Here is a 25,827-nt window from a genome sequence, read left to right as displayed (position 1 = left end):
CATTTATGTCACAAATTTAGATTCTCGAAAACTCTTGTCATTAAAACTGATACGGTACGTCCAAATGACGTAGAATCGTGAAGATTTCAAAGTGCAAGTAAAGATGAAAAAATCAGAAAATTGGTGATTTGTAATTATATCACACAAAAAAAATTCTTTTAACATTTGTTACCTGTTTTCAAACTTGAAATTAAAACATTCTCAAAAGTTTTGGAATCCCTGGGACCAATACCTCACCAGCATCAATGTCGATAACAGGTAAAAATTGCCAGTAGTCTCAACTCCTGGAATTGGATGCGCTGTTTATATACACAGTTAAGTTTGTACAGAACCCTCAGTGTGAGAATGCTACTCGCTCCTGAAAATTTTTTTATATAATAAAATAAAAGTACATCACCTTTAAAAACTGGCATTTACTATCTCATTGCGTACCGCTTGGAAATTAGTCATGCTCAAAACATGTAGCAATAAATGAAAAGTATATGAAAAAGCTGCTCTGATGGACTATTACTACAATGCATTTTATACAGTTTCATTTGGTGACAATAATTGTGACTGACACTGGGACTTTGCGACAGTCCCTCTTCAGTGACCTTCATACTTACAGAATTTGAAGGTCAGTTCCCAGATATCAATTTCCTAAAGCAGTACAACACAATTCTGAAAAAAAGAGGAACAAGGAAAAGAACTCAAAAACCTCACTTCTGACAATCAGAAGATTTCCAAGCTGTATGAAGTACAAAACATTTGCACTTTATAAAAACTCGGTGGAAACTGAACGCATAATGCGTATTCATGGGATTATTGATTAAGTTCTTGTTAATAGCAATTTTTTTGCTTTTATTTTATTTATAAACTCTGTATTTATTTCCAAATGGAAATATTAATGAAAAATACTATAGCATAGTTCTTAATGAAAACAACATTTTATTTTGAATTATTGGTCGCACAAAAGTGGAAAAAAATTAAATAGAAAATAAAATATTTTTTCTAGAGCTTTAATAAGATTACTGATGTATAAATTGTTAACAATATGACATTTCATATGCCTTTAGCAAATCTTAATTAAGTTTCATCTGAGTAGTATTCTTGCGTAAAAGAGTTACTTTTATTAGGTTGTTCACTCCAATCAACAGAACCTCAGATGCTGGTAAGTATTTAGCATCTATTAATGCCTTAAGGTCATACTGTATGCCACTTGTTGCACTGAGAAAATGACTGAAAATCCATACCATGCACCATGCTGGCCAACATGTGAGTATGTAAAAATTTAGCTTGCCCTGGGAAGCCTACACTCACTCCTTCAGCCTTTATCAAAACAGCCTGTGCAATACAAACAATAAGGGAAGTTATACAACCACTCACTCCAGTTGGCATTTTTATTGATAAAGTTGGGCTGTATTCTAGTGGAAGTCCTCAACACTACACTGAGGAGAGTTATGATTGTTCGTTACAAGTGTTTTGTCAGCATTACTGTTTTGAGTACTTCCAGTCTCTTTAATTGGTAATTTTTGTGCTAAAAATGAAAGTATGTTCGAAACACTGAAGAATTATGGCTGAAGTCGGATTTTTATTCTGATATTTCACACATGTAAGAGCCAGTTACTTCTGTGGAAAAGAAATAAGCAACAAATCTTTAGATCTCTGAAACAAAGGATTCCTTTTCTGACACAAAAACTAAAATAAATAAAACTGTGTGAAATGAAATGGCTAAGATATACAGAGTCCTCATTCTTTTTCCTCCCTTTTGGTCAAAATTTTTGTGCTCACGAAACAAGTACTACCTACCAGACATTTTTTATATAAAAACAATATTTTCCTTCATTTTATACCAACGTTTAGAATACTTACAAGTTCATCTTCTGGTATTGTGATGGTCGTTATGTCTCCATTCTCCAGTTTAAAATTGGACCCCATCTTAGAATTTACGGAACTCTGGAACAAAGAAAACATGGACATTCACTGGGCAATTAAATGTGAGGCATTAATATGTCTCAATAGGACAAAGTGATATTGCAATCTGTCTGTATCAACATACAACGGGGACACCCATTTCACCATATGTGGACATGTAAGGAATACTGGGATTAATACAATCATTTATAATGCAAAACATATAAATTCGTTTGTACATATCCTACTGTATATTATTATTATTATTATTATTAATATCATCAAAACTTTTAAAGTAATGATGTACGCAATACACAATTCTAACAGTTTATCTTCCAGAATGAGATTTTCACTCTGCAGCGGAGTGTGCGCTGATATGAAACTTCCTGGCAGATTAAAACTGTGTGCCCGACCGAGACGAGACGAGATACTGGCAGAAGTAAAGCTGTGAGTACCGGACGTGAGTCGTGCTTCGGTAGCTCAGATGGTAGAGCACTTGCCCGCAAAAGTCAGAGGTCCCGAGTTCGAGTCTCGGTCGGGCACACAGTTTTAATCTGCCAGGAAGTTTCATATCAGCGCACACTCCGCTGCAGAGTGAAAATCTCATTCTGGAAACATCCCCCAGGCTGTGGCTAAGCCATGTCTCCGCTATATCCTTTCTTTCAGGAGTGCTAGTTCTGCAAGGTTCGCAGAAGAGCTTCTGTAAAGTTTGGAAGGTAGGAGACGAGATACTGGCAGAAGTAAAGCTGTGAGTACCGGGCGTGAGTCGTGCTTCGGTAGCTCAGATGGTAGAGCACTTGCCCGCAAAAGGCAAAGGTCCCGAGTTCGAGTCTCGGTCGGGCACACAGTTTTAATCTGCCAGGAAGTTTCATATCAGCGCACACTCCGCTGCAGAGTGAAAATCTCATTCTGGAAACATTCCCCAGGCTGTGGCTAAGCCATGTCTCCGCTATATCCTTTCTTTCAGGAGTGCTAGTTCTGCAAGGTTCGCAGAGGAGCTTCTGTAAAGTTTGGAAGGTAGGAGACGAGATACTGGCAACGAACTTTAAGCATAATTTCAACCCTTTCCTAAAGTTTTTCTCACTTATATGCTTAAAGGTAAATATTTAACACATGAACTCATTTGTCAAGAAACAACATGTTAGAAGCTGTTTCATACACAGGAGTTTGATTATTTAAAGAGTCGGTGGTTTATGGTATTTTCTAGCAGCAAATTGGAAAACTGCTCCATGAGAACTGTAGCTTTCATTTCCTAAAGACAGCCACCTCGCTTGTTGGAGCAAAATAGCAGCACACAGTTTGGGACGAAGCCACGAGCTGGATCAACATGAAGGGCTTTTATCTGGCCACCATCTTCTTCCCTTTTTGTGCAATTCCTCCCCCTCCCCCTGCCCCCTGCCCTTTTATCAATGTTTGACACACAGATGTCGCCAAGCCATATGGTATCATCGGATGAAATGCTCCTCATGGCATGCAGACACTATTATCTTCAGACCACTATATTCAGTTCCTCTGATGATAAACTTACAATGGAAAAACTTTTGTGCCTGAAACCCAGCTTGTTATAGTAGTTTTGAAGAGTGACACTTCCTCGAAATAACTCTGTTTCTTGGTGACTCAAGAGAAACTTGTTTAACATAAGGTGCTCCTTGGGCTGCTGACCATATATGAGGTCTGTCTAGAAAGTATCTGACCTTTGATTTTCCTGTGCAAAATAGAGATGATAGTGCAGCGCCCCTGTACACAGTACACAGTGAAAGAAGAGGCTGTTATGCGCATGTGTGAATTTTGTCCCTGCCTTCCAGCGTGAAAGTTGCTGCCTGTTGGTCACTGAGTGAGGTGCTACACAACGTGTTTGTCGGATTACCAATTCTCTGAAGATGACTGAACATGTTGAGCAAAGATACTGCATCAAAGCTTGGTGATTCTCAAAGCGAAACAATTTGTAAGATTTGTCAGAAGATGCAATGGGTGTAACACAAATTAGGGAGTGCTTCAACCGATTCAAAAATGGCCGCACATCAGCAGAGAGTGACCAGCGTTCTGACAGGCCCCAAACTGCTCAGAGTGTAGCTGTTGTTGAGAGCATGCAAAATTTGGTGATGGCAGATTGTCGTTTGACAATGTGGGAGATGGCCCAAGAGGTTGGATTGAGTAAAGAGTCTGCACATGCGATATTGCATGATGATTTGAACATACACTAAGTGGCTGCGAAATTCGTGCCCAAGTTGTTGTTGCCAGAACAAAAAGACCTCCATTCTGACGTTGCACAGGACCTTCTGGACACCACCAACACTGATCCTGGCTTTCTGAACACCGTGATAACTGGAGATGAGTCATTGGTGTACGGGTACGACCCAGAAACAAAAAGACAGTTGCAATGGAAGCAACCAGAGTCTCGAAGGCCAAGGAAAGTGCGGCAGGTGCGTAGCAAAATCAAGCTGATGCTGACTGTCTTCTTTGATGTCTGTGGAATTGTGTATCATGAATATGCACCGGAAGGACAAACAGTGACGATGGAGTACTATCAAGATGTTCTCCGGCAACTCCGCAATGCAGTTCGGCACAAAAGACCAGACATGGTGACGGTGAAAAACTGGCAACTGCATCACAACACACACACACATTCATCCCACTTGATCGTAAATTTCTTGGCCAAACATGGAATTACAGCCGTTCACCAACCTCCCTACTCTCCAGACATGGCTCCTTGTGACTTCTGGTTGTTTCCAAAACTGAAGACGCCACTGAAAGGATCCCGTTTTGAGAGTAGAGAAGAGATAATGAGGAACAACAACAGAGCTGAACACCATTCCAAAAGAAGACTTCCTGAGTTGTTTCCAGCAGTGGAAGGATTGGTGGGCTACATGTGTGCAAGCACAAGGGGCCTACTTTGAAGGGGAATGGAGTCCCAACCCCATCGTGTATTCGAAATATTTTTTCTGGTGAAAGATCGGATACTTTTTAGAAAGACCTTGTACATGCATATGTACTGCATTGTGCTGTATTGTGGCCAACTTGGTTATCTGTCTGTCACGACTTGTTATCTTGTCTTATGTTTCCTGGAGAGAATGATCTGGGGATGCGTTATCTTCTTTCCTCTCCTCCTGCTTTTCAATTCACAGCATGATAAAACTCAGGAATGTTATGTGCAGTGGCTGATCAATCACCATTCTTGAAACTTTTAAAATCATACCTCCACTATTGCACTCCAGTTCAAAGCAATTACACACAGAGCATACAAATTCCCAGCCTTGTCTGTGAACCACAACTTCCCTCTCAATTCTTGATATTTTGAAGCCAGTAAAAGTGTTCTCAGATGGCCTCTTTTATGGCAAACCTCGTCAAATTGCCAATCTGTTATTGTGCCTTTTCAGTGTTGTGGATGTTCATCTTCACCACATCGCTTCAGTTGATTAATGGGTTCTTTAAGGAGAAATTAAGGATTTAACATCACAACACAGTCAAGTTTACTTTTCAGTTAATCTACATTTATTGTTATTAAACACACAATGATCAGCTTGCTTGTAATGTACTGATATATTATGTTGGTGCATAAGTTTGCACTGTTTTTGTTTTGTATGCTGGTATTATGGTAGCTACTAGTTTATTTATTGATTACAATTTTTATTTGTAGTTCACTGTTGCTATTTGAGTTTACTTATTGCCATTTTGTCATTTGGAGATAGTGAGAGGAGTTGTGAACACAAGAAACAGGAGTACCAAGTAGGGAAATCTGAAATTTTCTGACAGCCAGAAACATTGGCGAGTGTATGGGGAAAATGCCAATGGACAGAGCACGGCAAGGAAATGATTTCCTTGTTATAAAGAGGTTCATTTTGACATTAGTGACACTGTACATTCAGGAAGATGAAGTTCATCTAAATCCATTAATCCACAATGACCCAAATCAGTGTACTCAAGAACTGACAAATGGGATGAACTGTGATCATTCCACCATCACATGACATTTGCATGGAATGGAGAAGGTTCAGTAATTGGGTGTATGGGTGCCACATGCTCTAAGCCAAAACCACAAAAATTAGTGGGTGGCCATATGTGCACCTCTTCTCGCTCGTCACCAACTAGCTCGCGAACACAGAACATTCTTATCCTGTAACATTATTGCTGACAAGAAATGGTTCTTTATGCTAACATAAAGAAAAGAAAGGAATGTCTGAGCCCAAACAAAGCAGCAATTTCCCATACAAAGACCTGCATGCATACACAAAAGGTAATGTTACACGCCTAGTGGAACACTGATGGTGTGGTGTACTATGAATTGCTTCTCCGTAGTGTAACCACCACGACTGACATTTATTGTCAATAACTGGGACGTCCTGTACACAAAATCCGAGACCAACGACCAGGAACACTGCGTGAAGTGACGCTACTTCATAACAACTTCCGACCACATTTTGCTATACTGACTAAAAACACTATACACGAGTTATTTGGGAAGTCGTTCCGCACCCACCTTATTCACTTGATATTGTGCCCTCAGATTTTTACCTTTTCTGCTCTCTTTCAACCACCTTTTAAGGAACATCCTTTCTGGAGAAAAATGCGCTCCAAACATTGCTTGACGAGTTCTTTATCTCAATAACATATGATTTCTACAATAGCAGGATTGAAAAGATATCCCAGTGTTGGCAGACCGTGTAAACAGCAAAGCAGAATATATTTTTGATGACTAAAGTCTCTGTTATGTGCATCTGTTGTGTTTGTTAAACTTATGGAAAATGCTACGAACTTGTGCACCACCCAACACATTTCACAACACAGGCTGGTAAGCTACACAGAAGACAAGTTGTGTCACACAAGTTAACAACCGGCAACAAATTAGAATGGACACAGAAGTACAGCCATACTGGGGGCACAGCGAAAACCCCCCCTTCCAAGATGCAAGAATAATTGAAAAAATCCAAGATGGATACATAGTTTAACAATTAAACATGTGTTCACCCATCCCTCTCGGGTTCTTATCTTTGTATCTTCTCCCTTACCCTCGTCCTGTGACTAAATGAACACTGCTGTCACACTGTCAACACTACAGTGTCATTTAGGTTAAGTACAGGGTCTGGCAAAAAGACTTCCCGTTTTTGGAGAGACCACCATGCGAGTTGTGGTGGTGATGCTGATGTGGAGGAGGTATCAATCGATAGCAGTATATGTCGCATTTCCAGTAGACATAATGGCTCAGGTAGATGAGCATTCTACATTTGTCGTGGATTACTATATTCGTACTGATGGTTCTTCGATTATTGTGATTGGTTTGAACTTGGCTGAGATGAGTCTCTTCCTGATAGAAAAACTACTGGAGTTTGGGTATCGAGCTTTGGAGCATCAGGTTCTGCACTGAGAAGATCTACTGGCTGCCCCTGAACTGTAACAAAGCCAGAAAACGGTGTGTGTGAGTGTGCCTATCCAGTAATCTCCAAAGTGCAGCCACCCTAGGACTGTCTGATAGAAGTGTAAGAAGAATCTTGCATAGACACCTTCACATCACTCATAAAAAATGATGGCTACCAAAGAATTAAGCGAGAGAGATTTTGCAATTTTCAGAGCTGTGTGTGAGGAAATTCTTCAGAACATTGTGCCTGACACTGTATTGATTTCTTCTTTTGAGGTCCACTTCCACTTAACGGATACAATAAATAAACAAAATTTCTGCCACTGGGCAGCAGAAAACCCTCAGAAATCAGAAACTTTGTCACCGAGCATTTCACAGCCACCTTGTGACAGTTTGCCAAAGACCTTGCCACAGTGGTAACACCAGTAGCTGTCCGATCACCAAAGTTAAGTGCTGTTGGGTTTGGCTAGCACTTCATTGACTGATCATATGGGTCTGCTAAGTGCTGTTGGCAAACGGAGTGCACTCACCTCTTGTGAGCCCAACTGAGGATCTACTTGATTGAGAAGTAGCAGCTCCAGTCACAAAAACTGACAAAGGTACAAGTCTATTATGTTTTAGCAAAAGTAAAGAAAATACAAAAACACAATAGGCAGTGAACCAATAATCAAAAATGGCAAAATGACAATACTGTTTTATGAACTGTGAGTCTTACTGTGCACTGGGATTTCCAAATTCTACTTAGAATTTTCTGGAATGTTAAATTTCCTAACTTAAATATTTTGCTATTTAAAGCAAACAATCAATTTTTGAACTGGCTAGATATAAAAACCACAGAATGGTAGCAGGGGAACACACATATAACGATATTGAAATCTGCAAGTTTTTCATGCCGGTGCGTATTTCTTCTGACAGAAGTGAGGAAAGGAAGAGGTGAAGGAAAAGGACTGGTTATGCTTAGGAAATGGGGAGAGTTTGGAAAAGTTGCCAAGAATCCCAGGTTAGGGGAGACTTACCGGACGGGATGAGAAGGAAAGGTTGATTATTGGGCACTGCACTGGATGAGATGTGAAAACCTAAGAGCTTCAAAACGGAAGATGGGTAATACCCAATACAGAGATTACCAACTGAACGTTGTGCACGAGTTAGTAAGAGTGGAAAGCTATGTGCATTCTATATTCTATGTGGTAGAGGTGGGAGGCCAGGGAAAAATAGACACATCAAAAAATAAAACATACAGAAAACTATTAAGGAAGTGAAGAAAGGAATAGTAGTAGTAGTAGTAGTAGTTGTTGTTGTTGTTGTTACGATCTTAAGTCCGAAGACCGGTTTGATGCACCTCTCGATGCTACTCTACCTTGTGCAAGCCTCTTCATCTCCGATGAACTACAGCTACCTACATCCTTCTGAATCTGCTTACTGTATTCATCTCTTGGTCTCCCTCTATGATTTTTACCACCCACACTTACCCCAATACTAAATTGGTGATACCTTGACGTCTCAGAATGTGTCCTACCAACCTATCCCTTCTTTTGGTCAAGCTGTGCCACAAATTCCTTGTCTCCTCAATTCTATTCAGTACTTCCTCATTAGTACCATGATCGACCCATTCATTAGTAACATGACCAAGACGTCTAATCTTTAGCATTCTTCTGTAGCATCGCATTTAGAAAACTTCTATTCTCTTTTTATCAAAACTGTTTATCATCCATGTTTCACTTCCATACATGGCTACACTCCAGACAAATAACTTCAGAAAAGACTTCCTAACTCTTAATCTATATTTGATATTAACAAATTTCTTGCATTGCCAGTCTACATTTTATATCTTCTCTACTTCAGCCATCATCAGTTATTTTGCTGCCCAAATAGCAAAACTCATCTACTACTCTAAAAAAGTGTCTTGTTTCCTAATCTAATTCCCTTAGCATCACTTGATTTAATTGACTACATTCCATTATCTTTGTTTTGCTTTAGTTGATGTTCATCTTATAACCTCCTTTCAAGACACTGTCCATTCTGTTAAATTGCTCTTCCAAGACCTTTGCTGTCGCTGATAGAGTGACAATGTCATCAGCAAACCTCAAAGTTTTTATTTCTTCTCCCTGAACTTTAATTCCTACTCCAAATTTTTCTTTCGTTTCCTTTACTGCTTTTTCAACATACATATTGAATAATATTGGGGATAGGCTACTCCCTGTGTCACTCCCTTCTGAACCACTGCTCTTTCATGCCCCTCGACTCTTATAAATGCCATCTCGTTTCTATATAAGTTGCAAATAGTGTTTTGCTCCCTGTGTTTTACCCCTGCTACCTTCTGTATTTCAAAGAGAGTATTCCAGTTAACACTGTCAAGAGCTTTCTCTAAGTCCACAAATGCTGTAAATGTAGATTTGCCTTTCCTTAACCTATCTTCTAAGATAAGTTATAGGGGCAGTATTGCATAGTCTTCCTACATTTCTCTGGAACCCAAACTGATCTTCCCCAAGGTCCATTTCTACCAGTTTTTTTTTCCATTCTTCTGAAGAGAATTCATGTTAGTATTTTGCAACCATGATTTATTAAAGTGACTTCAGTAATATTCACACTTGTCAGCAACTGCTTTCGTTGGAATTGGAATTACTACATTCTTCTTGAAATCTGAGGGTATTTCACCTGTCTCATACATCTTGCACACCAGATGGAAGATTTTTGTCATGGCTGGCTCTCCCAAGGCTGTCAGTAGTTCTAACAGAATATAGTCTACTCCCGAAACCTTGTTTCGACTTAGGTCTCTCAGAGCTTTGTCAAATTCGTCTCACAGTATCATATCTCCCATCTCATCTTTATCAATGTACACATCCCTTTCTATGGTATTGCTTTCAAGTTCATCTCCCTTGTATAGACCCTCTACAAACTCCTTCCACTTTTCAGCTTTCCCTTCTTTGCTTAGGACTTGTTTACCAGTTGAGCTGTTGATATTCAATCAGCTGCTTCTCTTTTCCCCAAAGGCATCTTTAATTTTCCTGTACGCAGTATCTATCTTTCCCCTAGTGAAATATCCTTACATTTGTCCTCTAGCCATTCCCGCTTAGCAATTTTGTTCTTCCTGTCAATCTCCTTTTTTAAACATTTGTATTGCCTTTCAGCTGATCATTTGCTATATTTTTATATTTTCTCCTTTCATCAATTAAGTTCAATATCTCTAGTGTTACCCAAGGATTTCTACTAGCCCTCGTCTTTTTACCTACTTGATCCTCGGCTGCCTTCACTATTTCATCTCTTAAGGCTATCCATTCGTCATCTTCTGTATTCCTTTCCCCCCTTCCAGTCAACTGTTGTATAATGCTCCCTCTGAAGCTCTCAACAATCTCTGGTTCTTTCAACTTATCTAGGTCCCATCTCCTCAATTTCCTACCTTTCCCAATTCTTTCAATTTTAATCTACAGTTCATAACCAATAAAATGTGGTCAGAGTCCACATCTGCTGTTGGAAATGTCTTACAATTTAAAATCTTGTTCCCAAATCTCTGTCTGACCATTATATAATCAATCTGAAACTGTCCAGTGTCTCCAGGTCTCTTACACATACACAACCTTCTTTTATCATTCTTAAAAAAAGTGTCAGCCATGATTAAATTACTCTCTGTGCAAAATTCTAACAAGTGGCTTTCTCTTTCATTCCTTCCCTCCCCCCCCCCCCCCCCCAGTCCATATGCACCTATTATTTTTCCTTCTCTTCTTTTCCTGCTATCGAATTCCAGTCTCCTTTAACTATCTGAATAATTTCTTTTATATCATCATACCTTTCTTCAAAATCTTCATCATCTGCAGAGCTAGGTGGTATGTAAACTTGTACTACTGTGGTAGGTGTGGGCTTTAAGTCTATTAATAGCTTGCCTGTATTCCTATTTTCTTATTCATTATTAATCCTACTCCGGCATTACCTCTATTTGATTTGGTATTTATAGCCCTTTGTTGTTCACCTGTCCAGAAGTCCTGTTGCTCTCACCATCAAACTTCACTAATTCCCACCATATCTAATTTCAGCCTACCCATCTCCCTTTTTAAAATCTCTAACCTACCTGCTCAATTAAGGGATCTAACATTCCATGCTCCGATCCACAGAATATCAGTTTTGTTTCTCTTGACGATGACATCCTGAGTAGTTGGCACCTGAAGATCTGAATGGGGGACTATTTTACCTCCTGAATATTTTACCCAAGAGGATGCCATCTTCATTTAACCATAAAGTAGAGCTGCGTGTCCTCACGAAAAACTGCAGCTGTAGTTTCCCCTTGCTTTCAGCTGTTCACTGTACCAGCACAGCAAGGCCATTTTGGTTGATGTTACAAGGCCAGATCAATAAATCAATCATTGAGACCGTTGCCTCTGCAACTACTGAAAATGCCTCTCTTCAGGTATCACACATTTGTCTGGCCTCATCGTGGTTGTACAGATAGCACAGTTGCCTGTATCACTGAGGCACACAAGCCACCCCACCAATGGCAAGGTCCTTGGTTCATGCAGGGTGAGAATTGAGGACATACTGTAACGCCAGTTCCAACCTGCGTAGTTCTGAGAAACTGGTGTCTGGGGGATGAATTCAGATGGCAACTGTGGTGAAACAAGCACCAAGGTCACAACTGTCGTGTTATAGAGCATGCTCTGCAACAGGATATTGTGTGTTGCCAGTATACACTCTCTGCCTATGTTCATTCATCTTAACTGGTAAGCTGGTGGTAGTAATGCCGATGTAAAAGGCCGAACAGTGTTTACATAACAGCTAGTATATGACATGCCATTTCACAGGTGGCTGACCCTTTGATAGTACATATTTTTCCAGTTATAGACCTGATGTTGGTGGGGTAGGAGGATGCACAGGGCAAGTATTGCAGCAGGGATGGTATGGGAGGGCCATGAAAAGCTATTCTACGTATGGTGGGCAAAATGTCAGACAGAATGGATCTCATTTCGGGGAAAATTTTAAAAATTCACAGCATTGTTGAAGTAGCTGATTAATACAGTCAAGACCTGGACAGCACAAGAAGGGTAGCCCTATGTAGTTTTTTGAAGGGATCAGCAGTATCAGGATTGGACGTGATGGCCCAGGGAATCTGCTTTTGAGCTATGCTTGTGGGGTAATTATGTCCAATGAAGGCTGAGGTGAGAATGGTAGTGTAATGCTGTGAAAAAATGAAATGATCGTATGGCATTGTTGGCCGGGATGTCCCAGTCGGGTTTGGCCGCCAAGTGCAAGACTTATTTCAGTCGGAGGCACATTGGGCGACTTGCGGCCGACGATGAGGATGAAATGATGATGAGCACAACACAACATCCAGTCCCCGAGCGGAGAAAATCTCTAACCCGGCCAGGAATCGAACTCAGGCCCAGTGCAAGGGAGGCAAGCACGTTAACACCCAGCTAAGCACGCAGACAGTGTAATATGCCGTAAAAAGTCTGCATCTGAACAAATATATTTGCTTGTGGGTTTTCACAGCCAGTCAAACAGTAGACGTTCTTCCTCCTGACGTTTTGTTGCTGACTGCGGGTAACATCTTCCAAGGTGAGTCAATGACTGGCTGCTGGGCCATGGAGGTCCCGTTTGTACAGACCTCATAGAGAGCGCCACCACTCATCACATGCTGTCGACACTGAATCTATCTCCGACCACCGTCATTACTCTCGATCGCAGGTAATCGACTGTCACAATGTTGGAGCAAAGTCGACCGCCGTATCTTATCTAACTTTAAGCCTTCTTCTTTTCTGTTAAAATTATTGTGGTGGTCACAAAATTTTTTTGGTTGTTTCAGTAATTAAACAGGCAGATGAGACTTGGGTGTTATTAAAACATTGGCACGGAAGGTTTAATTAATGAAATGCCGAGACTGTATGGGAGGGTACATCTGACATAGAAAGGATGGCAATTGTCAAAATGTAAGTACTGTTGTTTGTTAGTAGATTTAATGTGAACAAAAATGTGTAGCTGACCTTCAGTTAGGATGAGATCAATGTCAAGGAAAGTAGCTGGGATTCGGTATGTCAAATTTGATTGGCAGAATGTCTTTAGAGATTCCAAAAATTTTAACAGGTCAGCCTCGTCATGAGTCCATACATCCCACCTCGTCACGAGTCCATACATCCCAAGAAAGCCCTCTCCAAGCATCCCACGAAAAGGTTGGCATAGGAAGGAGCGATCCTGGTTGGCATGGCCGTGCCCCTGATCTATTTGTATGTCTGGACCTCAAAGATAAACTACTTGTCAGGAAGTATGTTCAAGATGAACAGGAAGAACGTCATACATTCAGGATCAGGTGCACACTGACTGAGGAAATGTTCAGCAGCCGACAGACCATGTATGTGGGGGATGTTGGTATTGAGGGAGATGGCATCAATGGTGACAAGTATGGTGTGTGGTGGGAGTGGGGTGGGCACAGATTTCAGACGATCTAGGAAATGGTTAGTGTCTTTAATACAGGAGGGAAGTCTTTGTATTACAGGTTGCAGGTATTAAGGCAGATATAAGTTTGTTGGGTGCTCTGAAGCCAACAACTATTGGACGAGCGGGGTGGTTGGGTTTGTTGATCGCAGGAAGAAGTTAAAAGGTGGGGGAGGGTGGTTTGGGGTGGGGTAATAACTTCTATGGACTGATGTGTTAGTCCTTGTGAGGGGCCCTGGGGTTTTAAGGAGGGACTATAGGTTAGGTTTTATCACAAGGATTGGATCTCGATGGCAGATGCTACATAGAGGTGTCAGACAACTTGTGTAGGCCCTCACTTTTACATACTCCTGTCAGATAAGTACCACAGTGTTACACTCATTGTCTGCTGGAAGGATAATGACACCAGTTTTTAGGGAATGAAGAGGACAGGTTATGGTCATGTTGTAGAGACCTGTGGAAGGTTTGTGAAGCAATGGCGGATGTTACACATTCTTGAGGTAGTGGTTGTGGATCAAGTTGGGACCTTGGACTTTTGTACATATCTGTGGAAGGGTTGTGAAGCAATGATGAATGTTAGGCATTCTTGGAAGGTTTGTAAAAGATTATTTTGAGGTAACAGTTGTGGCTCAAGTTGAGACCGTGGACTTTCACCTATCCAATTACGTTACATTAAAAGCATACATTTTTGTAATCAGAAAAATCAGGGTTGCAAAACTACGAGAACAGAAATTTGACAGGAGCTCTTTTTAAAGTTTGAATGTTCTGAAATACGATAATTTTTGAAGAAGTATAACTTTTTGGAAAAGTAAGATGTTTGTATACATGGAGAATGAGGGCTTTTCAATTACTGCACGTCGATCCTAAAACAAGCAGTTTTTAATGAGGTTGAATTTTGAAGAGCACACTGTGTTAATGAAGCATAAATTTAGAACATTTATCAAAGAAAACTAACTATGAAGTTCAGTGACATACAGCATGGATAAGAATTTGAAAATTTCATGTACTCCAGCTATGTACATGGAATATATAATAGAAAACAGGAAACAAAAAAAAATTAAGAAATGAAATAATAGCAAGTGGAATTATTTTACCATGCTACATTTCAACATCGTATTGAGACAATAAAACTGTTACTATACCAATGCCAAAACAAATACAAGTTTACACAAAAGGTGACAAAAACTCAGAAAAGCCCCCTCCACCAGAGCAAAGTATCAAAATTAGAAAGTTACTTTAATCATACAATATCAGGAAATGAATTTGTACTGGCCGACCTTTCTCTTGTACTAATTAACATGATATCAAGTACTATTCTTCTAACTCTAAAAACCATTGTGTGCAGATGGTACATCAATTTTGTGCACACACACAGCCCACGATTGTCTAGAGGTAGGGTGAAACAGGGTTACAAAATGAAATAGTCAAATTCTTCAATAAAAGCCATTTAAATGTACCTACTATAAAGACTGCAACAACGGTTCTGCAAACACACAGCACGTGATGATCTAGAGGTAGGGTGAAACAGGGTTACAAAATGAAATAGTCAAATTCTTCAATAAAAGCCATTTAAATGTATCTACTATAAAGACTGCAACAACGGTTTTGCAAACACACAGCCCATGATGGTCTAGAGGTATGGTGAAACAGGGTTCCAAAATTAAATAGTCAAATTCTTCAATAAAAGCCATCTAAATGTATCTACTATAAAGACTGCAATAATGAAATTTAACATCAAGAAACTTGCACAGTTTTGTGTGAAGTTATCCATACATAATGGCATTGTAAAAATGAAAAACTGGACAAAATTTTTGGTAATTACAATCCAAGACAACCTCAAAACACAAGTAAACAATGGAAGCTCTAGGTTGGAGTATCAACAGTTTATGAAAAGATAAACTGCTGCTTACCATAAAGATGACACATTAAGTTGCAGACGGGCACAATTAAAAGCTTACGACCAGAGCCTTCGTCAGAAAAAGATAGGGAAACATACACAAGTAAGCACACCTCCGCACACAGGACAGCTCAGACCAGAATGCAACTTTCATGTGGAACGGAAGCAGCAATCTGGAGTTGGGCGGGGAAGGAGGAGGGATATCATGGTACGGGGTAGAGTGAGAGAGGAGCCCTGTCTGGCAGAGGGTGCAGGGACTAGACTGTCAACTAAAACTAAACTCCTCCTGAACAGGCCACGAAGGCCCAACAGTACCGACCGGCCGCCATGACACCCTCAGCCCACAGGCATCACTGGATGCGGATATGGAGGGGCATGTGGTCAGCACACAGCTCTCCCGGCCACGTGTCAGTTTCTGAGACCGGAGCCGCACTTCTCAATTGAGTATCTCCTCAGTTTGCCTCACAAGGGTCGAGTGCACCCCGCTTGCCAACTGCACTCGGCAGACCGGATGGTCATCCATCCAAGTGCTAGCCCAGCCCGATAGTGCTTAACTTCGGTGATCAGATGGGAACCGGTGTTACCACTGCAGCAAGGCCGTTAGCTAGACTGCCGACAGGTACATCTGTATCTACAGCTACACTCTGCAAACCACAATGAAGTGCATGGCAGAGGGTACATCTCACTGTACCAGTTATCAAAGTTTCTTCCTATTCCATTCCATCACAGAACAATACAGATCTGGTAATTGTGTCTGGTGACACGCCCTCGCGATTGCAAGTAATGGATTTTGTTGTGAACAGACCTTTAAATGCAAACATTTTTAGGTTATGCTTTAGTGTGACTGTTATTGACATTGAAATGACATTTAAAGTGAACAGACCATTTAAGACTCACCTGTGACTGCTTTACAGTGAGTGGCCTTCAAGGAGACCATGTCCTCAATCCAAGAGTGGAGCTAAACAAACCCTTAGTGCCTGAGCTGGGCCAGTGGATCCTTACTGCCAGGGGCAGAATCTTAACTAATTCTATAATGAAAGGATTCAAAAAGTGGTGTGTATCTAAATGCTATGGATTCCTCAGTAGAGATTTAATAAGGGAGAAGGGCCAGGAAGAAAGAAATGGCAATAGGCCTACAAATGAAAATGATGATGCACATGGTGGTGGTGACGATGATTAAAAATACTAGTACCACAAAGTACTCACTTAACAATGAAATTCGCTATCACCATATAGCGGAGAAGCAGAGTCGAAGATAGGCACAACAAAAAGACTGTCACAAACATAGCTTTCAGCCAGAAAGGCCTTCGCCAAAATCAGATGACAGACACACACACACACACACACACACACACACACACACACACACACACACACACGTGTGTGCACGCAAACACAGCTCACACACACAACTGCACTCTGAGGCAACTGAGGCCACACTCACAATATCATTCGTTACATTGTTACATTCCATCCTGGATTTCCCATTGTTTGAAAGTATTCACTTAAATAACCAGGCAAATAGGAAGTGACGATAAAAATTAATGCAAACCTATTTTTGTTTATTTTATATCACCTTGTGTTATCAAAATGTAAACAATGAATAAATGGCATAAGTTTAAAATGGGTATAATGTTAAGATTTTTAGGTAGATAAATTACATCAAGAAAACATTATGCACTTCTGATTAGTCAGAATATGTAAGAAAAATTGGGGGTTGTCTTATAGTTGGATGAATACGGTATGCTGATGTATTACTAATATGCAAATATCTAATGCAAGTAACAAGAGTTACAAGTTTTCAAAATATTAAAAGTTTAATTAAAGGAAGGCCATAAATAATATCCACGTACCAAATATAACAAAGATTGCAGAAAATAATTTGTCCGAAGTGTAAATTAATTAGCGTCTCAAGCACTGAGGAACAGGAAAATTCGTCTCTGATGCTTTGATAATGAATGTATAAAAAATTCATCTCTGGTTGACACTACTGTAACGGGGAAAAAATGCTAATTTGATACTGTTAACCTACTATAGTAGTACAAGTTTATATGCCAACTAGCTCTGCAGATGATGAAGAATTTGATGAAATGTATGATGAGATAAAAGAAATTATTCAGGTAGTGAAGGGAGACGAAAATTTAATAGTCATGGATGGCTGAAATTCGATAGTAGGAAAAGGGAGAGAAGGAAACATAGTAGGTGAATATGGATTGGGGGTAAGAAATGAAAGAGGAAGCCGTCTGGTAGAATTTTGCACAGAGAATAACTTAATCATAGCTAACACTTGGTTCAAGAATCATAAAAGAAGGTTGTATACACGGAAGAATCCTGGAGATACTAGAAGGTTTCAGACAGATTATATAATGGTCAGACAGAGATTTAGGAACCAGGTTTTAAATTGTAAGACATTTCCAGAGGCAGATGTAGACTCTGACCACAATATATTGGTTATGAGCTGTAGATTAAAACTGAAGAAACTGCAAAAAGGTGGGAATTTAAGGAGATGGGACCTGGATAAGCTGACTAAACCAGAGGTTGTACAGAGTTTCAGGGAGAGCATAAGGGAACAATTGACAGGAATGGGGAAAAGAAATACAGTAGAAGAAGAATGGGTAGCTCTGAGGGATGAAGTAGTGAGGGCAGCAGAGGATCAAGTAGGTAAAAAGATGAGGGCTAGTAGAAATCCTTGGGTAACAGAAGAAATATTGAATTTAATTGATGAAAGGAGAAAATATAAAAATGCAGTAAATGAAGCAGTCAGAAAGGAATACAAATGTCTCAAAAATGAGATCAACAGGAAGTGCAAAATGGCTAAGCAGGGATGGCTACAGGACAAATGTAAGGATGTAGAGGCTTATCTCACTAGGGGTAAGATAGATACTGCCTACAGGAAAATTAAAGGGACCTTTGGAGAAAAGAGAGCCAGTTGTATGAATATCAAGAGCTCAGATGGAAACCCAGTTCTAAGCAAAGAAGGGAAAGCAGAAAGATGGAAGGAGTATATAGAGGGTATATACAAGGGCGATGTAATTGAGGACAATATTATGGAAATGGAAGAGGATGTAGATGAAGATGAAATGGGAGATACAATACTGTGTGAAGAGTTTGACAGAGGACTGAAAGATCTGAGTCGAAACAAGGCTCGGGAGTAGACAACATTCTATTAGAACTACTGACGGCCTTGGGAGAGCCAGTCCTGACAAAACTCTACCATCTGGTGAACAAGATGTATGAGACAGGCGAAATACCCTCAGACTTCAAGAAGAATATAATAATTCCAATCCCAAAGAAAGCAGGTGTTGACAGATGTGAAAATTACCAAACTATCAGTTTAATAAGTCACGGCTGCAAAATACTAACGCGAATTCTTTACAGACGAATGGAGAAACTGGTAGAAGCGGACCTCGGGGAAGATCAGTTTGGATTCCGTAGAAATGTTGGAACACATGAGGCAATACTAACCTTACGACTTATCTTAGAAGAAAGATTAAGGAAAGGCAAACCTACGTTTCTAGCATTTGTTGACTTAAGAGAAAGCTTTTGACAATGATAACTGGAATACTCTCTTTCAAATTCTGAAGGTGGCAGGGGTAAAATACAGGGAGCGAAAGGCTATTTACAATTTGTACAGAAAGCAGATGGCAGTCATAAGAGGCGAGGGACATGAAAGGGAAGTAGTGGTTGGGAAGGGAGTGAGACAGGGTTGTAGCCTATCCCCGATGTTGTTCAGTCTGTATATTGAGCAAGCAGTGAAGGAAACAAAACAAAAATTCGGAGTAGGTATTAAAATCCATGGAGAAGAAATAAAAACTTTGAGGTTCACCGATGACATTGTAATGCTGTCAGAGACAGCAAAAAACTTGGAAGAGCAGCTGAACGGAATGGACAGTGTCTTGATAGGAGGATATAAGATGAACATCAACAAAAGCAAAACAAGGATAATGGAATGTAGTCAAATTAAATCGGGTGCTGCTGAGGGAATTAGATTATGAAATGAGACACTTAAAGTAGTAAAGGAGTTTTGCTATTTGGGGAGCAAAATAACTGATGATGGTCAAAGTAGAGAGGATATAAAATGTAGACTGGCAATGGCAAGGAAAGTGTTTCTGAAGAAGAGAAATTTGTTAATATCGAGTATAGATTTAAATGTCAGGAAGTCGTTTCTGAAAGTATTTGTAGGGAGTGTAGACATGTATGAAAGGGAAACATGGCAATAAATAGTTTGGACAAGAAGAGAATAGAAACTTTCGAAATGTGGTGCTACAGAAGAATGCTGAAGATTAGATGTGTAGATCACATAACTAATGAGGAGGTATTGAATAGAACTGGGGGGAAGAGGAGTTTGTGGCACAACTTGACTAGAAGAAAGAATCGGTTAGTAGGACACGTTCTGAGGCATCAAGGGATCACCAATTTAGTATTGGAGTGCAGCGTGCAGGGTAAAAATCGTAGAGGGAGACCAAGAGATGAATACACTAAGCAGATTCAGAAGGATGTAGGTTGCTGTAGGTACTGGGAGATGAAGAAGCTTGCACAGGATAGAGTAGCATGGAGAGCTGCATCAAACCAGTCTCAGGACTGAAGACCACAACAACAACAACCTATGCTGCTGAGCAAGTTACAATAGTATCTCGATGTTAGTAACAAGTATTCCATACAGGAACCTGTAACTATAGAGATAAGAAACATAATACAACTCTTTATTTACATAAGTAACTGCACAAAATATACTGTTTGCAATACAGAACTACATGGTCACACAGCACGAGGCACAGAAAGATTCAAGTAGAGGTAGCATGCAGCATTTATCCCGAAGTGGTGAGGCATGCACAGGATAGGCTAGCATGGAGAGATGTAGCAAACCAGTTTTCAGGCTGAATACCAAAACAACAAACAATAACAACAACAAATATAAGTCTCTATATCTATTCATTGTGAGAGCTGCTGAAACCATTATTTTTCCAACCATCTGTGCAACTGTAACATCTGTATTGATACGTCCTATACCAAACTATATAGAACTTGACCTCAGAAAAAAATAGGAATCAATTGAATCAGAGAGAACTTACCAGCCGTTCTCCAAAACTGGATGGCTCACAATACGGCAGGAATTCATCGCAGAACGAATAGTCCTGTAACAAATGAGATTGTAGGAATGGTGACCAAAGGTCTTGAGTATTAGGAGTGAGTTAGTTTTATGTTCCACAGATTATATGTATGTTTAATCATTATGATGTGGAATGAGTCATTTTCACTTTTATTACACATTCGTATGTAGATACATGGCCAAAGGTTCATTGTTTACAAGTTTTTTTTTTTTTTTTTTTTTTTTTTTTTTAAACTTTTTCAGTTTCTTTTCAAATTTTACTTTGCTGTCAGACATTTTATATCACTGCAATGTTACCAAACGTTTTTGCTGCAACATTGTTCAGCCCTTTTCGTGCCAAAGACAATCTTAATGTGCATTAATGAATGGCATTTGTTCTTCTTGTACTCTAATTATGTACAGTATTGTTCCTTTTGAACACAGTGTGTTACTTACAACAAATTTCATGTGGCAATAAATAGATTGCAAAGTAGTAGTCAGAATGCTTGACTCCTTAAAGATGATCTTGGATGAACACTACATATTACTACATATTATTCTTACAGCACATTTGAGTAACAAAAACTTACTTTGTTGAAGATGACTCACCCCAAAACATTATTACCATTTGCTTACCACTCATTATATTTATCATTGGTATAGGAGGAGGAGGAGATTAGTGTTTAACGTCCCGTCGACAACGAGGTCATTAGAGACGGAGCGCAAGCTCGGATGAGGGAAGGATGGGGAAGGAAGTCGGCCGTGCCCTTTCAAAGGAACCATCCCGGCATTTGCCTGAAGCGATTTAGGGAAATCACGGAAAACCTAAATCAGGATGGCCGGAGACGGGATTGAACCGTCGTCCTCCCGAATGCGAGTCCAGTGTGCTAACCACTGCGCCACCTCGCTCGGTATCATTGGTATAATACCCCACCATGTGCAGAACTAAATATGTTATCTTTTCGAAACTGAGAGAGACACCATTTCCAGAAAACCATGTAATAACATTTTTTTTTTACAAAATTACTTACCATTTCTTCTGTTACAGTATGTATTGTGTATGCCTGGATTGATTACGTTACAACTGTTGTCTGCAAAAAGAACCAATTCTGCCTGCTGGGTACTACACAATCTTTTCTGAAGGTATCTGTCTGGAGCATAGCCTTACACAGAACCAAAATGTGGATGATAAGCGGTTCAGACAAGAAGAGAATAGAAGCTTTTGAAAAGTGGTGTTATGGAGGAGGGCTGAAGTCTAAGTATTCGTAACAAAGATCCCAAATTTACTTACCTCCAGGAAATCTGTCATGCTCATATTACACTTGGAAGCAGAGCTGGCTATGAAACGTATATTGAAAAGACAGTTCAGATACCATAGGAAAGAGTAGGGGTGGGGATAGTTCACTGCAGTCAACAAAAAGGTTGTCTATTGGGCCCGATTTTGAGTATGACTGTAAAGTTATCTGGACATATATAAGAGGTCTAGGTGAAATCATGTAAATTGCTGGATTTTTTTTTACCAGACACCCAATTCTGCCATGACAGTTTTGGAGTCATTCAAAGGAAGTCTATGCTCAGTAGTGCAAAAATACCCAGATCATGCAATACTACGTAGCAGTGAACTTAACCTACAGAGTACAGATTGGGACACCTTCGGATTCATTGCAGGGGATACATGTTTTCCAAAAACTGTCTGTGTACTTTCATTGCCAGCATTTGTCCATTGCTTTGACTGCTGTTTTGAATCTGGTGTGTAATGATGGATCCAGGTTCCATCAACAGCCACAAATCCTTCAGATTGTGACCAAATGACTCCGGACATTCTGTTGAAATGTAGTGCCAGATGCGCTTTTGGTCAACTGTGAGCAACATCAGCACCTACCTAACACACAGCTTGTTCACAGCCAATTACCCTTGCAGGATACTGCGTACTTGGTCAGCTCAGACGCCTACAGTCTTAGCGAGCTTACAAATTTTTATTCTGTGGCCTTGCATGACATATCACAGATTTTGTCAATGGTTTCCTTTGTGGTGACCTCAAGTGGAAGCCCGGAGCGTGCTTCATCTTTGATGCTTGTCTGACTATGCTCAAATTCATTAATCCAAATGCAAACGGTCTTCCATGATGATGCAGCGTCTGTGTGACCTTCATCCAATTCTGTTTTGATTTACGCTGCAGTCCAATTCTTCAAAAATGAAAATGTTTAATGACAACACACAACTCGGTTTTCTCCATTATCAATCGCAGTGAACACACCGATCAATTCAGATGGTTGTCGACAATGAACTGTACACTGCACATTGTTGAAATTCTTTATACAGTCCTTGGAATAATCAGACTTAACAATCATGAAGGTGCAACAAAGATGTTTCATTCTTTCACGGAAATTTAAGAGTGTTATCAAACCACCTTCGTAGCCATTCTGTTGGAACACAGTTCTTTGGTGGCATAGTTTGCCAGGCAAACTGCTGACATCTGAGACCACATATATTCTATGTGCCAGAGTGTAAGACACTGCTGTGTTGTGCAGCTCAAGACCTGCAGTTCCCAGCAGAGGGGGAAGATGTCAAATAGTCTTGTCGATGAAATAGTGAATGATTTGCACAATATTAAACAGCGGCAACAGATAGTCGGGAAAGCCTGAAAAGTCACACCAGGGTGTACTGTAATTATTTACTACAAATGTATCTGAAATATAAATGTTTTTTGAAACATTTCTCCTTATACAGGCCTACTGAGTCCCCCCCCCCCCCCCCCCGCCCCCCCTCCAAATTAATTTGGCTAATATTTCACTCATACAGACAGCTGGGGAATATGGCCCATGCATGATGGGGAACTGTAAATTTTTTCTGCTGATGTGAGATGACACATAACAACGCAATACAAGCCAGCGCCAAGATAGGCCTAGATGGATACATACCATCCACCTCAAAGATCACCTGACCTCAATCCCCTAGATCAGTGTTTCTCAGTGTGGTCTGTGGACCCCTTGGGAGTCTACTAAATTTCTGCTCTACTAAATTTCTGCCCTGAAGCCAGTTAACCATTATGGAATGGAACATCACATTGCAAACATATTTCGTTCCAGAATCTTATTCTTAATGCAAAACACTCGTTAAGTGAAACAATTTATCCCTTATAAATTAATGTAAAACACAGTAATAAGTTCAAAGCAGAAAAAGTACTAAAGTTTTATCTTATTCATGCCATTTATTTAAAGAAAATTATATTACATACAATACATAACTAACACTTTTGTACTAGGAAGCTGTCTATAGTCATTTCTTTTTGCCGATGCTTCCAACAACCTGGAGAAAATGCAACAGAGCACTATTGTCAAATAAATTTGTAGCATGCATAGCCATTGCTTTATTGGGGTGATGATTTTCAATGTACGATGCAACCAATTTCCATGCTTTCAGCATTTGTCTTATTGCGCCAGATGATTGCCGCTTTGTTGTCACCTCCTCCTCCTCTGAAGAGCTCCTCTCCACTACTTCCTGCAGCAAAACACACTGCAATTTCATAAGCTCTTTGGTGGTCATTTCTTGTCTGTGGTCTTCCACAAGTTCTTCGATACCATTGTTATCCACTTCTAGTCCCGTGCTCTTGACCAAAGACACAATCTCATTGACTACAGGCTCTGCAGGTACTGGCTCAAATGCCTCAGAGTTACATCCGACGAGAAACTCTGGCCGAAGCTTCTTCCAAGCAGAAGTGAGAGTTCTCTTGGTAAACCCCTCCCAAGCCATTTCGATCATCTTGACGCAGGCAATGATGTTGAAGTGACATTTTCAAAACTCTCCGAGATTGAGATTCATAGCTTCAATCAACTCAAAGCAATGCTCTAAGAGTTATTTAGTATAGAGCTTCTTAAAGTTAGAAATAATCTGCTAGTCCATAGGCTGGAGTAATAGGGGCAGAAATTGGATGTTGGTGAATTGAAATTCTTTAAGGAAGTGTCTGGTAGGACTGGAGAATTTTCTCATTAATAGGATCACCTTGCAACTGCCTTCATTTACCCTTACAAGGACTAACCTTTCGGCATCATCCAGAATACGAAACAGTTATTTAGCTACTCTTGTCACTTCCTTTGAAGCGTCTATCTCCTTAATCTTGTCCTCGTTCTTGAGGCTAGCGTAATTAGATGATGTAAACCGATTGTATGTGCATGCTAAATCAGCAAATGCTCACACTACATTCGCATTTCTCTATGATTTTACGTTTTATTTCAGAGGTCATTATCTTTCTCTTATGGTTGTCTTCTTTTGGGTTTGTCTTCAGGAACACTTCTACAAACGTTTTAAAATATGCGGGGGGAAAAAAAAAAAACACATGTCACTGTTAAGCAAAATAATGATTTGTGTTTCACTGTTGCACCTGCCAGCGTCTATCAAGGGCTTCTTCCTATTGTTAACTCTTGCCTTTGGATTCAGTTCAATTAAAACATTGCAGCTACACAGTTCTCTGTCCAAGGCTTATTATTCTTAGTTCACATTTGCGTGTGTGTTAAGTGAGCTCCAAATGTCAAAGTGAAAGTGATCCTTTCAAGACAAATGGTCTTTCATCAAATGAGGAAGACATGACTATGAAGTGGAATGTGGAATATGTAAGTCATATGTTCCCATTTCACATGGAGGAAGGGTAGATATTACGGATTACTTAGGTAGGCAGCCAAAAGCATAAATCAAACATGTACTCTGCTAGCACTTTAAAAAAAAAAGAGAGAGAGAGAGAGATCTTTTTTATTTCAAAGTTATCAAAACAGACCCAATCAGTAGCAGCAGTTGAATTAGCAATGAGTTATCATACCATTAAACATCATGTCTTTGAAATCTGTAGACTGTACTTCTAGATTTCTAGAAAGCTTTTGACACCGTTACTCACAAGCGACTTCTAATCAATCTGCGGGCCTATGGGGTATCGTCTCAGTTGTGCGACTGGATTCGCGATTTCCTGTCAGGAAGGTCGCAGTTAGTAGTAATAGACGGCAAATCATCGAGTAAAACTGAAGTGATATCAGGTGTTCCCCAGGGAAGCGTCCTTGGACCTCTGCTGTTCCTGGTCTATATAAATGACCTGGGTGACAATCTGAGCAGTTCTCTTAGGTTGTTCGCAGATGATGCTGTAATTTACCGTCTAGTAAGGTCATCCGAAGACCGGTATCAGTTGCAAAG

At 40.1% G+C, this 25,827-nt stretch overlaps 1 protein-coding gene and 1 pseudogene across 1 annotated transcript in view; both read right to left on the bottom strand.

The window, feature by feature from the left end:
• LOC124719736 (zinc finger protein 664-like) overlaps positions 1–25,827 on the bottom strand; it is a 168,575-nt gene that overhangs the window by 80,272 nt on the left and 62,476 nt on the right. Inside the window, exons 3-4 of the mRNA XM_047244938.1 lie at positions 20,633–20,695; positions 1,852–1,935 (exon numbers count right to left, since the gene is read on the bottom strand). Coding sequence (XP_047100894.1) covers positions 1,852–1,935; positions 20,633–20,695 — 147 coding nt within the window. The remainder of the gene's footprint in view (positions 1–1,851; positions 1,936–20,632; positions 20,696–25,827) is intronic.
• LOC124720667 lies at positions 16,048–16,165 on the bottom strand (annotated as a pseudogene).

The sequence above is a fragment of the Schistocerca piceifrons genome, chromosome 11, assembly GCF_021461385.2.
Source record: "Schistocerca piceifrons isolate TAMUIC-IGC-003096 chromosome 11, iqSchPice1.1, whole genome shotgun sequence".
Classification (NCBI taxonomy): domain Eukaryota; kingdom Metazoa; phylum Arthropoda; class Insecta; order Orthoptera; family Acrididae; genus Schistocerca; species Schistocerca piceifrons.
The sequence above is the reverse complement of the archived record's forward strand: the minus strand, read 5'-3'. Positions and strand labels throughout refer to the sequence as shown.